At 34.7% G+C, this 13,342-nt stretch overlaps 1 protein-coding gene across 1 annotated transcript in view; it reads right to left on the bottom strand.

Moving 5' to 3' along the window:
• Positions 1–7,534: 7,534 nt before the first annotated feature.
• Positions 7,535–13,342, bottom strand: part of CNTNAP2 (contactin associated protein 2) — an 850,526-nt gene continuing 844,718 nt past the window's right edge. The window contains exons 23-24 of the mRNA XM_087917173.1: positions 12,262–12,330; positions 7,535–8,261 (exon numbers count right to left, since the gene is read on the bottom strand). Of these exons, the coding sequence (XP_087773299.1) occupies positions 8,062–8,261; positions 12,262–12,330 (269 nt within the window). The 3' untranslated portion in view covers positions 7,535–8,061. The remainder of the gene's footprint in view (positions 8,262–12,261; positions 12,331–13,342) is intronic.

Genomic DNA, 13,342 nt, shown 5'->3' with positions numbered 1-13,342 from the left:
ATCTCAATTACTGGTGGTTTATATACTGAAGTGGCCATGCTGAGCTCTACAATTATTAGTACTTTGTTATTTATGTCTAATGTTGTGGACCAAATCTGGATACCGGGCTTCACAAAGACTATGCTGCTGTTCTGTCAGTCAGGACTCTCTGCTACTAGCCACATGCTCTATATTTTAAGTCTTCTCTGTGAATAGCCTGTATAAACAGGACATCACAGTTATTTCTGGCACAATTTCTACAATAGTTCTTACTTACATGCAGACGGATACTCAATGTTTACTGAAATTATAGTAATCTGTGGATCTTAAAAGCTCCTTTATGGGATATACATATTGTCACAGGTAGAAATGAGCACCTCACTATGCTTTAGATACTTCTAGTTTGAATGGATTTAAAAAAATGTTTTGTTTTTTGTTAGGTATGCCATCCTAAGAATCTGGGTTAAATACAAAATAAGGCTTTCTTCCAAGTCAATACTTCTTTGGTTGTTATCCCAGGAAGTTTTGTTTTAAAGCCACAAGCTGCTAGTTTTGTTTCCATTTGGAAACCACTTTTGAACTTTTTTGCTTCATATTGAAAAAAATGAAACTTTGATTCTAGGTTTTGACAATTAGAATGATTTTATTTTAGAAATAGCTTGAAATATTGTGAACTGTAAAGGAAAAGGTTGAAGGTGTATTTTTCTGAGGTTGTATTTAGGTTTTGGGGGTGGTATTTTATGGTAGTGAAAAATGTTGAAAGTTACAACTTTTTTCTTTTAGCACTTCTCCCTTTCTTTCTCCTAATTCTTTAACTTTTGTTTTTCCTATATTATACTTTTTTAATTTTTTTACTGAAAATTAACTTAAAAATATTATGGCAAGCAATTTTAAGAAAAATTTTAAGACAAGATAAAACACCACAGAATATACTCAATCTGACAAGGCTCCTTTAATGTACTTTTACATATATCAGATAAGGCCTTACAGAGTTACACTCTTTAGAAATTTATAAACCATTCCCCTAAAAGAGATATTTTTTATCATTCTTGTGTACTGAAGTAGGCATGATTATTATAGCATAACGGAACAAACATTTGATAGGAAGACATGCCTAGAACTGGAGGAATTCAAGGTAGCTAATATTCTTAAATCTAGTTGTATGAAGAGGCAGCATTCTCTTCCCATTTCTGGTAGAGAACCTTTCTGATAGATAAGGAGGGCATAAATTTTGCACAATGTGAATTTATTCCCTTAAAGAAAAGAAATAACCCTATTAGAACTTTCATTGAAGAATGCTGAAAATGTGGGATTTCTTAACAAAAATCTATTACATCTTGAGTTAATATTTCTTAATTCTGTATCAGTTTTTCATGACAGTAGCATTGAAAAAACAATTGAATCTCAAACATTTCTGGAAAAGTAAGCTAATGTGTTAAATGCATCAATAATTATATGTTCATCAGAGCTAATAGACTCCAGGCACAACTGATCCAAATCTACTTCAACATATTATCATCTTATTAATATACAGTCCATATTATAGCTAGCAGATGACAAGAATTTTAAAAATCCCACCATTGTTCTGTAAATACTGGACAAAAGAGAAAATTGAAAGGCTAAAAAAGGGCAGGAAAAAAGACCACTAAAATGGAAAGATTTTGCTGCCTGAAAACTCACTGAAAAAAATACTTATTTCAAGTATACAGCTCATTTTAACCTACCCCCAGTAAACTCTTATAACAGTTTTATGTAAATATTTAGCATTGCTAAGCAAGGATTAGAAGCACCTTAGCCTCACAAAATCCCAGTTCATTATGGAAAGGAACCCACTTTTATTGTGCATATGTATAGAATGAATGCCTGAGAAGGGTTCTATAATAAATCCACTACATCTGAATCCTGGATTGTGACATTACCTCTGCACTAGTAATAGGGCTTATTTTATTTCTGGATTCCTCAGAAAAGTAGTCTGAGTTTGAGAGGCAGGCACTAACATAAAAAGGGAAAGGCTGAGATTAAAGATTAATTCAGAACATGCAAATTGCTGGTGCATGAGCAAGCCTGCCTTCTCATAAGAAATATTTCCCTTGTAGCCTAGAATTGATGGTCTGGTCTACAACTGCAGCTATTCTGTACTTCTAAATAATATGATTAGCCACTGTGCAAAATAAGAAGCTAGAACAGGACAATGCAAAGGACACTTATAAACATTTCCATAAAAATATCTATACATTTAGCAATAAAATGGAAGCCAGCATATTTGCAGTCTTCCTTCTTTACCAACACTTTGCCCTGATTATTTTCATTATCAAAAAACTAGTAAAGTTTCCGTGTACTTTTGAATGAAGTGGTTTAGCATGCATTATCACCTTTCTTGGAAGGATTTTTTTTTTTGCATAAAACATTCAGCAGGAGTTGACCATTTTTCACTAAATTTACACTTGAAGAAATTCAACATCTAAAACTTTTTTCTCATTTCTCAATAAATGAAACTCCAGTTTAGTCTACTGATTAAAGCTGCTGTCCAGAAACAGGGAGACTATGAGTTCTACTCTCACCTTAGGCATGAAAGATGGCTGTATGATCTTGCACCAATCACTCTCTCTCTCAGCCCAACCCACCTCAAAGCATTGTTGTTGAGGAAAAAAGAGGAGCAAGAAGGAATATTAGATATGCTATTTACAAAAATAATAAACTAAACCCCGATTTATGATCGCATTCTATCTGCAATTTGTGAGAGGTTAGAATAGGTGTCTAGGGATTATTTTATTTGGTGCTCCAGCAGGTCTGGGTTATTTTTGTAGTGATCTACCCATTGTCACCTAGTGTTCTTATTCAGCTGTCCAAAATCCACTCATTCTGTCTTTCACTTTGTTTTTGACAATAAATGGCATAGTAGCATGTTAATCTTGAACTTTCAAATGATCAGACAGTGTCTGACTGTACTGATCTTCTCAAGTGGTGAAGGCAAAGTGGGTTCTAAGATTTAGCATCAGGTATTCATGATACACATATCCACTTGATATGAAAAGATCAATGGCCCTAAAAGCCCATTTGCCAGGACATCATGACTTTGCCAAGTTAGGACATGTTGTTAATATAGTACAATGCATTTCTTCTCCATTTCCATAATCATTTTAAAGAAGTGATTGATTTCATAAAATCATCACTATAAATATACCTCTGATTCCTGATCTTAAAAAGTTTTACAGAGAAATAATTCATTTGTCTATGTGATTATCACTCTTATTGTCCTTTTTTTTTTCTTTTTAGGCTTAATTGCCTATTTTTTTCTCTTTTCCTTTTCTTCAAAGAAGAGGTAAGAGGCGTTACCACTGATTTAAAAGGCATTCTTTCCCTTAAGAAACTCAGAGGTTTTAGGTGGTATAAAACAATGGTCATTTAAGAATCCTTTCCCTCCCACTGCCCAAAATCTAAAATATTCACAAAATGTACACATGCAAAGTTACAAGCACAGATGGAAGTTTAGGAGTATTTACTATACTTTAACCAGAACTATAATGTGCACTGCTCGTTGTATTTGCTTCAGTTGCCCCCATTACATTCATTTCCTATTTATCAGCTTGGGAGATTTAATTCTAGGTGATTTCATTTTTTCTAATTGTATTCTCCTAATCTCTAATGCAGAACTAGTTTCCCAGCAATATTTGTAGTGAGCTAGTGCCATAAAACAGTTTATAATGAAAAGTAAATAAAAAGTAAAAAAGCAGAGGAAGAAAAGTAATATGACTAACTACTAGGATGAGGCTGGGACAGTCCATACTTTTTTTAAAGACATAATTTGCAGAAAGCATTTAGTACCCTAACTTCAATAACTCCTACAGTGCTATGGACATGTATCTTAATTCATTGTTTGGCTCCATTTTTTTTGTTCCTGTTCCACTGAAGTCAGTAGTCCAGCCATGTGTCTTCTGTAGATATGTGCTAATAGGTATCACTATGATCATTCCTGGCTTTTACCAATTTTTATAGGTGATATATGAATGTTACCAAGCATATTTTGCAATCACAAATAGAAATCTTCCTCTGTAATGTTTGTGTATTTTTTTTAAATGTGCATAAAATGGATTGTGAATCAGTCCAGTTTAGTAATGCTTGGGCCATAGAAAGCATAGACCTTTCAAGTACGTGAAGCAGGCACATACATGTCTAATTTAGCTATACAATTATAACTATACTTTTTGATATTCAGAATTAAAATGAGGGATAGAAAAGCCATCAGAGTTGGGTCAGTTCCTATTCACAGCTTTATAGAAATGGAACAGTTTGTTTCAATCTGCTATTCTCTGTCCCTACTTGAACAGAACAAAGCAAAATTAGTCACCTAAATGTGTTATAACTATGCCAGAAGCAGTTAGAATTTCTAGAGACAAGTAAACAAGTATGTGCAGAAGACACATGTATGTCTTAACTGATCACATAAGTGAGTTATACCACATCATATTGTAAAAGGAGATAATGTGTCAGTGAGTAAGCAAGAATATCAGTGGATGATAATTCTCTGTAATTACCAGCATCAGCCATATGCAATGGCAAAACATAGCAGCTCAAATGTATCAGAAACAATGCCATCCTTCAGAGTCATCATTAGAACCTCTTGATCCAGTGTTACATTGAAATATGGCACCAGCAGTTACAGTTGTTTTTTGTCCTAAATCCAAAGTTACTCAGTGAACTTCAAGATAGTACATTTTAGATTTTTCAATGCCATGCGTAACTTTCTATTAGATCTTGATGCTCATCAAAATGCTTTTTAATAACTTAGTAATGCAACAGTCAATTTCTAATAGTATTTTGGGGTCAACTTTTCCCTCAAAGCTAGAAGCCCTATGGAAATATCATGTATGGTGAATAGTGGAAAAACTGATCATGCTAATACTATCTGTAAATTTTGGTGTTGGATCTAACTACATAACTTGGACACTGGCTTGTCCCGAAACTAAACATGAACAGGTAGTCCTCAACTTACAACAGTTCATTTAGTGACTGTTCAAAGTTATAATGGCTGTGAAAAAGGTGACTTATGGCCAATTTTCAGAGTTACAACCTTTGCAGCTTCCCTACGGTCATGTAAAAATTCAGGTATTTGGCAACTGGTTCATATTTATGAACTTTGCTGTGTCCCAGGATCATGTGATCACCTTTTGCAATTCTCTGGTAAAAGCAAAGTCAATGGAGAAGCCAGTTTCACTTAACAACCAGGACATCAGTGATTCACTTAACAACTGTGGCTTAAAAGGTCATAAAATGGGACAACATTCACTTAACAAATGTTTCACTTAGAAACAGAAATTTTGGGCCCAATTGGGGTCATAAGTCAAGGACTACTTAATAGACTAAACCACAGAAAGAAAAAGTTGGCCCCATCCCCAAAACAATAATTCTCCTTTTACTACATTATTACATACTAAAATTGACTAAGTAAGAATTTAGAAATAACATCAATGTGGAATGTAGCATGTTTACATGCTCAGGCATGCGAATGCTTGCTGTTGAACACCAATCACCCTAAGCTGATTTTTGGTAATTGTGTACAGCTGCTGAAAATTGCCTTCAAGATGCTGCTATTCCCCCATAAAGGGTTCTAGGCAATACACCCATCAGGTGTATTCACTATGCAATTATGACTGTATAATTATGAGCCAGCTTGGTTTAGTGGTTAAGGCACCAGGCTAGAAAGCAAGAGACTGTGAGTTCAAGTCCTGTCCTAACTATGAAACATGGTTACAGTTACTCTCTTTCAACCCAAGTTATCTCATGGGGTTATTGTTGTGGTTGGCAAAATGGAAGGAGGAAGATGTGTTGGATATGTTTGTTGCCTTGAGTTATTTGTAAAAATAATAAAAGGAAGGATATAAAATAAAAAAATAAAAAATATCACCATTGCTATTATCATCATCACCATTAGCCCAAAACTCTTCTTTTTTTGCTGCATGTTTCATATAAAGTTTTATTACTGTGGCTCTATATGTGACGGTGTTTTGTATTGATGGGGTCACATTATGGTTTGATGGTTATTATAACTCATTGCAATTACTTAATTAGCCTTCTTTTGTTGAAGAGGAATACTTGATAAAGAGTTAATGTAACAAAACAATAAACTTTCACATATGATAATGACTTCAAAAAGTCTCAGTGAAGAACCTTCTTGATAACAATGGCAATAAAAAAATGAATCAGATTACATACCCGTTTAACCGCTATGAAACTCCTCCAAGAAACCTAGAAAATTGTAGTTCAGTGGACTTGCTTTTGCAAAATTACAATTGTGTATCAGCAATTATGTTTTGCTGATTAAACCAGTTAGAAATGGATTAACATTTGCTATATAGAAATAATCTCCCTTGTCATAGTTTGATAAACCAAATGGTCCAGCGCATGCTCAGTTCACAAGAAAGCTCATGCCACAATATTAGATCTGGGTAAATTCTTTCACATAACTGTATCTGCTAAAACATAGATGTATGTGACTTGTGAGAATTGATTCCACAATTGATTTGCCTTCTCTTTCAGGGATATGTACATTTCAATTTAGCAATGCAACTTTTATCCCTGAATAACTAGATTCAGCAAACCTGCCTATAAGAAAAAGTAATGCTTTGGAATGTGTAACTCTGAGCTCTCTGGATGATAGGATTATTCAGTTTTCTCATTTTTGCTTTTCCACTAAAGGGAAAACAGTTTCCAAAATCTATTTCAAACCAGGATTTATGAAGACTTAAAGAAGAAAAAAGCATGTTTTGTGTATTAAATTTGTTTGCTAAATAGCAATATGCCTATAATGTTGTGAATTTATGAGAATCCATTTTCAATGAACATATAAATGTGATTCTAATTCCATAGTATGTATTTATGTATCTATATAAATCAGTTATGTCACAAGTGAAAGACATATCACATGGTGATGTCAGGTCAGAAGAGTTGTGACCATGTTTCAGCAAGAAAATTAATAAGGCTTTTTGTGGATTAAAGTATGCCTTTTTGACAACAAGAATGAAAATAACAGCATGTCTGTATAATTGATAAAAACTTCACAATATTATCATATACCCAAATCAAATGGAGATTTCAAAGTGCTAACAGATTGATGGCCTATCAAAAACATAGAAATCTGGTTTTATCCAGGCATGTCTTAAAGCCCAAGTTCTTGCTTTCTAAGGGGCCATTTATTATAAGTAGGTTTTAAATATAATTTCATAGTTATGGCTTCTCCCAAAGAGAATAATTCTATGAGCACTCCCCACAGATTGACTGCCACTGACTGCTGCTATTTCCTGTGAAATTTGTAATTCAGCAATGTTGAATATACTGTGGGACAAAAGCTTTCTGTGAAACCCCAATATTCTCATTATCAGAAATTGGAGCAATGCTGATTATGGACACTTTGTATGTGATTTCTGACAAGAAAAATGACTAACATGTTGACACCAATAAAAGAAGATACACTTGGGATTCCTGGCTTTTGCAAACTATTACAGAGAATTCTGAGAATTTCCAGAGAGGGGAAATTACTATAAAGCCATCTGAAAGTACCCTGCAGTCTGATACCTTTAATGTTCAAATCAAATTAAATCAAATGACAATGTATGTTTCAAATATTATCACATGATGCTGCTTTTTAGAACATGTTGCTAAAAGGCTAGACAAGAATACTCCTAGGCTTCAGAAACAGATATCTTATTGTCTGGAGAGAAATATTTATATTCTAAAGGAATTTAAAAAATGAAAAATGATCCCTGTAGTGATAGGTATTTTTAAACACCTCTAAGCACAGATAGACAACAATATTTACTGGAAATGATGAACTGCTCAAGTTATTGAACTTGGATTATTTTCTTGGTTAGATGTGTATAAAAAGGGCAATTCATGATAAGTCAATATTCTTTTCTGTTTGTTTGGGCTTGCAGTCTCAATGTTTTTCTGTCACTTGCACTTTGAGTTGTGCTGATCTTCTCTTTTTCAAAATTAGATGTGCTCAAGAATCCATTAGAGAGCTTGTTGAAATAAATATTCCGCAACCCCACCCCAACCCTTGCTGTTTCCTCCTCCCATTTCATTTTAGATAAGCCACTCTTTTTTGCTTTCATCAATGGTTTCTGTAAAATTGGGATCATTGTTCATAATAGCGGCATCTGCACTCTCAGCAGATTCTGCCCCCTTGGCTTCATTGGTATGGTAGGTTCCCTTGTGGCGGAACATGTATCGAATGAGGAACACCAGGGTGCAGAGAATGGTGAAGATCACAACAGCAATAATACCTAAGAGAAATGTGAGAGTTTAACAAATTAAAAATAAGGGGGGAAGAAATATTCATTCAATAATATATTGTAATTAAACATATCTGCAGTTTTTCAATCATTTCTGCTAAATTTGATATTGCTAAAATATTTATTTTGTCACCTTATGAAATCATTCATTTAGTAAGAAAAATCTCACCAATGAGATTTAATTATTTTTTATTAATAAATTAATATATCTTGAGTGGCAACTAGACAAAATGTGTATGGATTTGTGATTTATATACTTTAATAATTTCTTTATTTCACACAGTTAGAATTATGTATATGAAGTGCAATATTAATATTTTGATATAACCAATCCAGTTGTTTACGTGTCAGCCATCTCCCTGTACTCTAGGAAAGATGATGGATTATTCTGAAAATAATTACTTTATCTGTCCAACCACCTCAGTCTGAAAATTATCATAGGGTCTAGTGAAGCACTAGAAAGTCCCACCAGCAGTTGCCACAACAGGAAACCAATAAACCCATATTTTCTGAATAGTTCTCATTCAAAATGAGGCATGGGAAAGATATGATGAAATTGCCTTTCATTATTGCAACCATTTTGATATCCTTCATACAAATCTCCACAGTCATCTTGCCTCATCTGAAAGGCCTCTTGATGGATTGTGATGATTAATGAACTAAACTATGTTCACAGAGAGTAGAAAGAAGAATCTCAGATGAGATAGGAACATTATGTGTATATATCTGCTATTCTACTTATTATTAAATTAATATTCTGCCCATCTCATCTAGAGGAAATCTATGCAGCTTACAATTATGAAAAATCAGAAGATAAAACATTAAAGCATTTCCAATATATATTAATACTAACACTGCATTAGAATTGACAAGATGGAAAGGAATGGAACAAAATGCATATGGGCAAGAGGTATTAAACATGTATTAGAATAACAGAATTGGAAGGAATCTTGGAGGTCTTCTAGTCCAACTCCCAGCTTAGACAGGAAGACTACACCACTTCAGACAAGTGGTTATCCAATGTCTTCTTAAAAACTTCCAGTGTTGGAGCATTCACAATCTCTGGAGGCAAGTTGTTTCACTGATTAATTGTTCTAACTGTCAGGAAATTTCTTCTATGGTGCGTCTCTCCTTGATCAGTTTCTACCCATTGCTTCTTGTCCTATCCTCAGGTGTTTTGGAGAATAGCTTGACTCCATCTTCTTTGTGGGAGCCCCAGAGATATTAGGTGAGGTGGACTCTTATCTTACTCCATTAACCACCTCCAGAACAAGAAGTCCTTATTAGGACCCTAGATCAAGGATTGCCAACCTTTTGGACCTCAGGAACACTGAACTCATAATTTTAAATGCCAGGGACCACTAACTGGTTCTGTGGGTGTGGCCTAATTTATGCATGTGGCTTGGTGGTCATGTGACTGGGTGGACATGGATTGTATGTAAATATTATAAATATTTATATAAATATTGATTTTTTTATAAAAAGCAACTTTTACCCAAAATCAGGCAAGCAGGCAGGCAGATTGAGTTGCTCACAGAATCACAGATTCATTCAGAGATCTATCTGCCATCGGCTAGCTCAGTCTGTTACATAAAATTTGCTTGCAAGCAAACTCATAATATTTGCTAGCAAGCTAACTCATAAAATTAATTCACAACATACCATGTATGTAAATATTGATTTTTTTATAAAAGAAGAGAGCAACTTTTACCCAAAAGCAGGCAAAGCAGGCAGGCAGATTGAGTTGCTCACAGAATCATTCAGTGATCTATCTATCTGCCATCGGCTAGCTCAGTCTGTCATATAAAATTTGCTTGCCGTGAATCTGCACTGAATAATAGAACCTTCAGTCCTAAGGGAGGTTTGGCTGTGCTTAAAAGCAGAGCCGAAGATCTAAAGACTAGCTAGAAAGCAAGAAATGCAATCATTTCCTGCTTTCTAGCTAATCTAAATCTTCTGGCACAGCAGAACAGCTGATGGTCAGAAAGAAAAAAAAGGAAAAATAGCAATTTAGCAGGCAAGTTTGCCAGGTAAGGAGTGAGTGAACGGGGAGGGTTCTCGTGGGCCATGTGGGTGGCGCAGCCTTGTGTTCCTGCACTGCCTTGATTAATTGCTTTGAGGGTGCTCTGGGGGTTGCATTTCTCTGAGGCCCACCAAAATTTTCTTGTGGCCCACCAGTGGGCCGCAGCCCACCGGTTGGCAACCACTGCCCTAGACCAGTTGGCAGAGCCCTTCAAGCCCTTTCAGAAGACCAAAAATGTGGCTACAGATATAATCTCAGATGACACCTGTTTTCAGAGGATGGCAGACACAGCAAAAACATTCTTCTTCTGGACCCAACAGTCATAATTCCTTGACCAACTGGATCCCCAGCAGCATATTCTGCTGGTATGGGTAGCATGGGCCAATTCCATTGGGATGAGATAATTCTTCAGAAAGCCTGGACTCTTGCCATGAAGGGATTTAAAAGTAAGAACCAACCCATTGATTTGGACCCAGAAGTAAACCCACAACCAATACAGCTTGCGGAACCAAAGAGTAACATTAACTATCCCAGTGTCTACATATATTGACTGTGTGGCTGTATTTTGCACCAGCTGTAGCTTCTGAATACTTTTGTATTCAAGAGTATGTGCTTGAGTGACTGACTCCTTACTCAGGAAAGGGTGTAACTGGTACGCAACAAAATCTTGGGCAAAGGCTCTCCTAGGCATGACTGCTATTAGGAATACAAGTTCAGGAGAACCCTCAAATTGTGCCACAGTTCTGTCTGGAGATATTAGAGATATTAAATCCCAGATCTGAAGCTTCATGGTCCCAAAGCCACTCAGTCTTACCATGGTTCAGCCAAATCCTTTGTCACCCATCCAAACCTCCACAGCCTTTAGGTGCTGTGACTAGGCAGTGACAGTATCTCTTGGGTCACCAGGAATGGAGATATAAATGATACTGAGTATCACCAGTGAACTAATGGTATCTCATCCCATCATGGCAGGTGATTATATGAAGCTTAATCTACTCTACTGGAGGTTTCTGTATGGGGAAATGGATAGTATCAAGAAATGGGACTTAATGGAAGAAAATTAAATAACCACCATACAGATGGAAGAATAGGATAGAATCTCCATTTAAATTGAATTATATTAATCTAAAATTAAAAATTGTAGAAGGAAGGCAATATTTGTTATCAATATTCCTTCTTTTTGATTTAAATACTTCATTTTTTTTCTTTAATTGATTTTTGTCGCTGATAGTTCCTTTGTTTGGAAAGACTGTTTTGGTCCCTAATTAGTTTTATATATGCCTAATGAAAACAATCTCTGGCTCTTGACCTGTTTTTTTGCTCTCATTCTTTGTTTAGCTTCTTTTTAAGTATGAAGATAAATTTGCTCAATGCAATGTATGAAAAGGTAAGGATCTGAATCTGAATCTGAGACTTTATTATTGGTTGAAATTGGCTTTTTGCTAAATATACTTTGCAGAAACATCCCAACTTGAGACAAGCTATCAAAAACCAACTATGAAGTTAATCCATTTGGACACTACATTCTTTTGGTGAATGAGGTTAAACATTCTGTTATATCTTTACTTAGTAATCAAAATGAGTTCATTAAAATATTAATTAATTTTTACCTCTCAGTTTAAGCACAAGGAATTGTTCATCAATACCTTATATGAAGAAAGTCTCCTAACATCATGGTGACTGATAGTGACTTAGTACATTTGCTAAGTGAATTTACATAATTGATACTGGATTTAAATCTAGAGCTTCCTAATTCTAGCTCAACATCTTAATTATTAGATTATACTTTAATATTATGAAAAGAATGTTCACATATTATGATAACTCAAAGAGGTTGTAAAATTTTCCAAAATAATTTGATCAATAATTTGATCAATCTTAGATAATTATATATTCATATTGAAACTTATATTAAACAACTGAATGTACTTATTTGTCAATTCAAATAGATGTATACTGCTTCCTTACCTCCAATAATTGCTGAATTTCTGTTAACACCACTTCCTATTACTTGACCATTGTAAGGAAGATCAGCACCTGATATAAAGTGAAGCATAACATTTAAGTTGTATTTTCTCCCCAAAATTTGTATCAATCTAGGCCAGAACTAAAATTAAGATATCCTTGAATATTAATAATAGAAGCATAAATGAAAGAGAAATAAAAAATAACAAAGTTTCCAGTATGGCATTAGGTGCCAGAAGGCCAGAATAGACTCAATCAATCCACAGGAAATTCCCAAAGGAAGAGTTTCAATTTTGCCATAAACTTACTGGGCAGTAGAATGTCCTTACTTCCATGTGGACTGTCAGTCATTCCAAGTCACTACAGGTTTTAAGGAAGACCATAGGTTAACAGTAAGCACATTAGTAACTAATGGTATATAGATAAGAGAATAATGAATTATAAATAATCTAAAGAATTATAGATTAAGCACATACTTCCCTTGCTTAATGCTAGAGTTACATTCCTTAAAAAGCTTACATAAAGCAAATTTGTATGAGGCACGTCCTTGAGTCAGTAGAAAAAAAACTGAGTTATGGAATTTGGTGTCAGTTTCTATAACTCAAATATACCAATATATAGTTAGACTTTTATTCTTAGGCCCTATATTACTTAAACATTTCCTTCCTTGTTTGGTGCTCTATGTACAGTACACTTTTCCCATCTTTTCTAGTTAGATTTCTAATATATACATTTATCATGTGAAACAAAAGAGGCAGAAGACCTCTTAAATTTTTACCAGAATTCTTTAGTAGAATACTATGAATTTTATTAGGGCTCTTCATTATATTGTACATAGTTCAAAACCTGGTTGTTGGGCTGAAGGCTCTGTATCAGTTTAGGTGAAATATGATTATGTCCAAATTAGTTTCTAGTGTTTGAGATCCTTTTTCTTTTCATTTTGAGGAAGGGTACTGGATGTGACCAGGGTAAAATGACTGGAGGATAGTGCTATCTCTTCAAAGAAACGAGGCCTGGAGAAGTGGCTTCTGAGGGATTGGATATCTCCTGACTGATTGACTATTGTGGTCTACACTCTTCCATT

Source organism: Pseudonaja textilis, chromosome Z, assembly GCF_049901715.1.
Source record: "Pseudonaja textilis isolate UNSWEBS1 chromosome Z, rPseTex1.2, whole genome shotgun sequence".
Classification (NCBI taxonomy): domain Eukaryota; kingdom Metazoa; phylum Chordata; class Lepidosauria; order Squamata; family Elapidae; genus Pseudonaja; species Pseudonaja textilis.
Note: the sequence above shows the minus strand (reverse complement) of the source record. Positions and strands in the feature narration are given on the sequence as shown.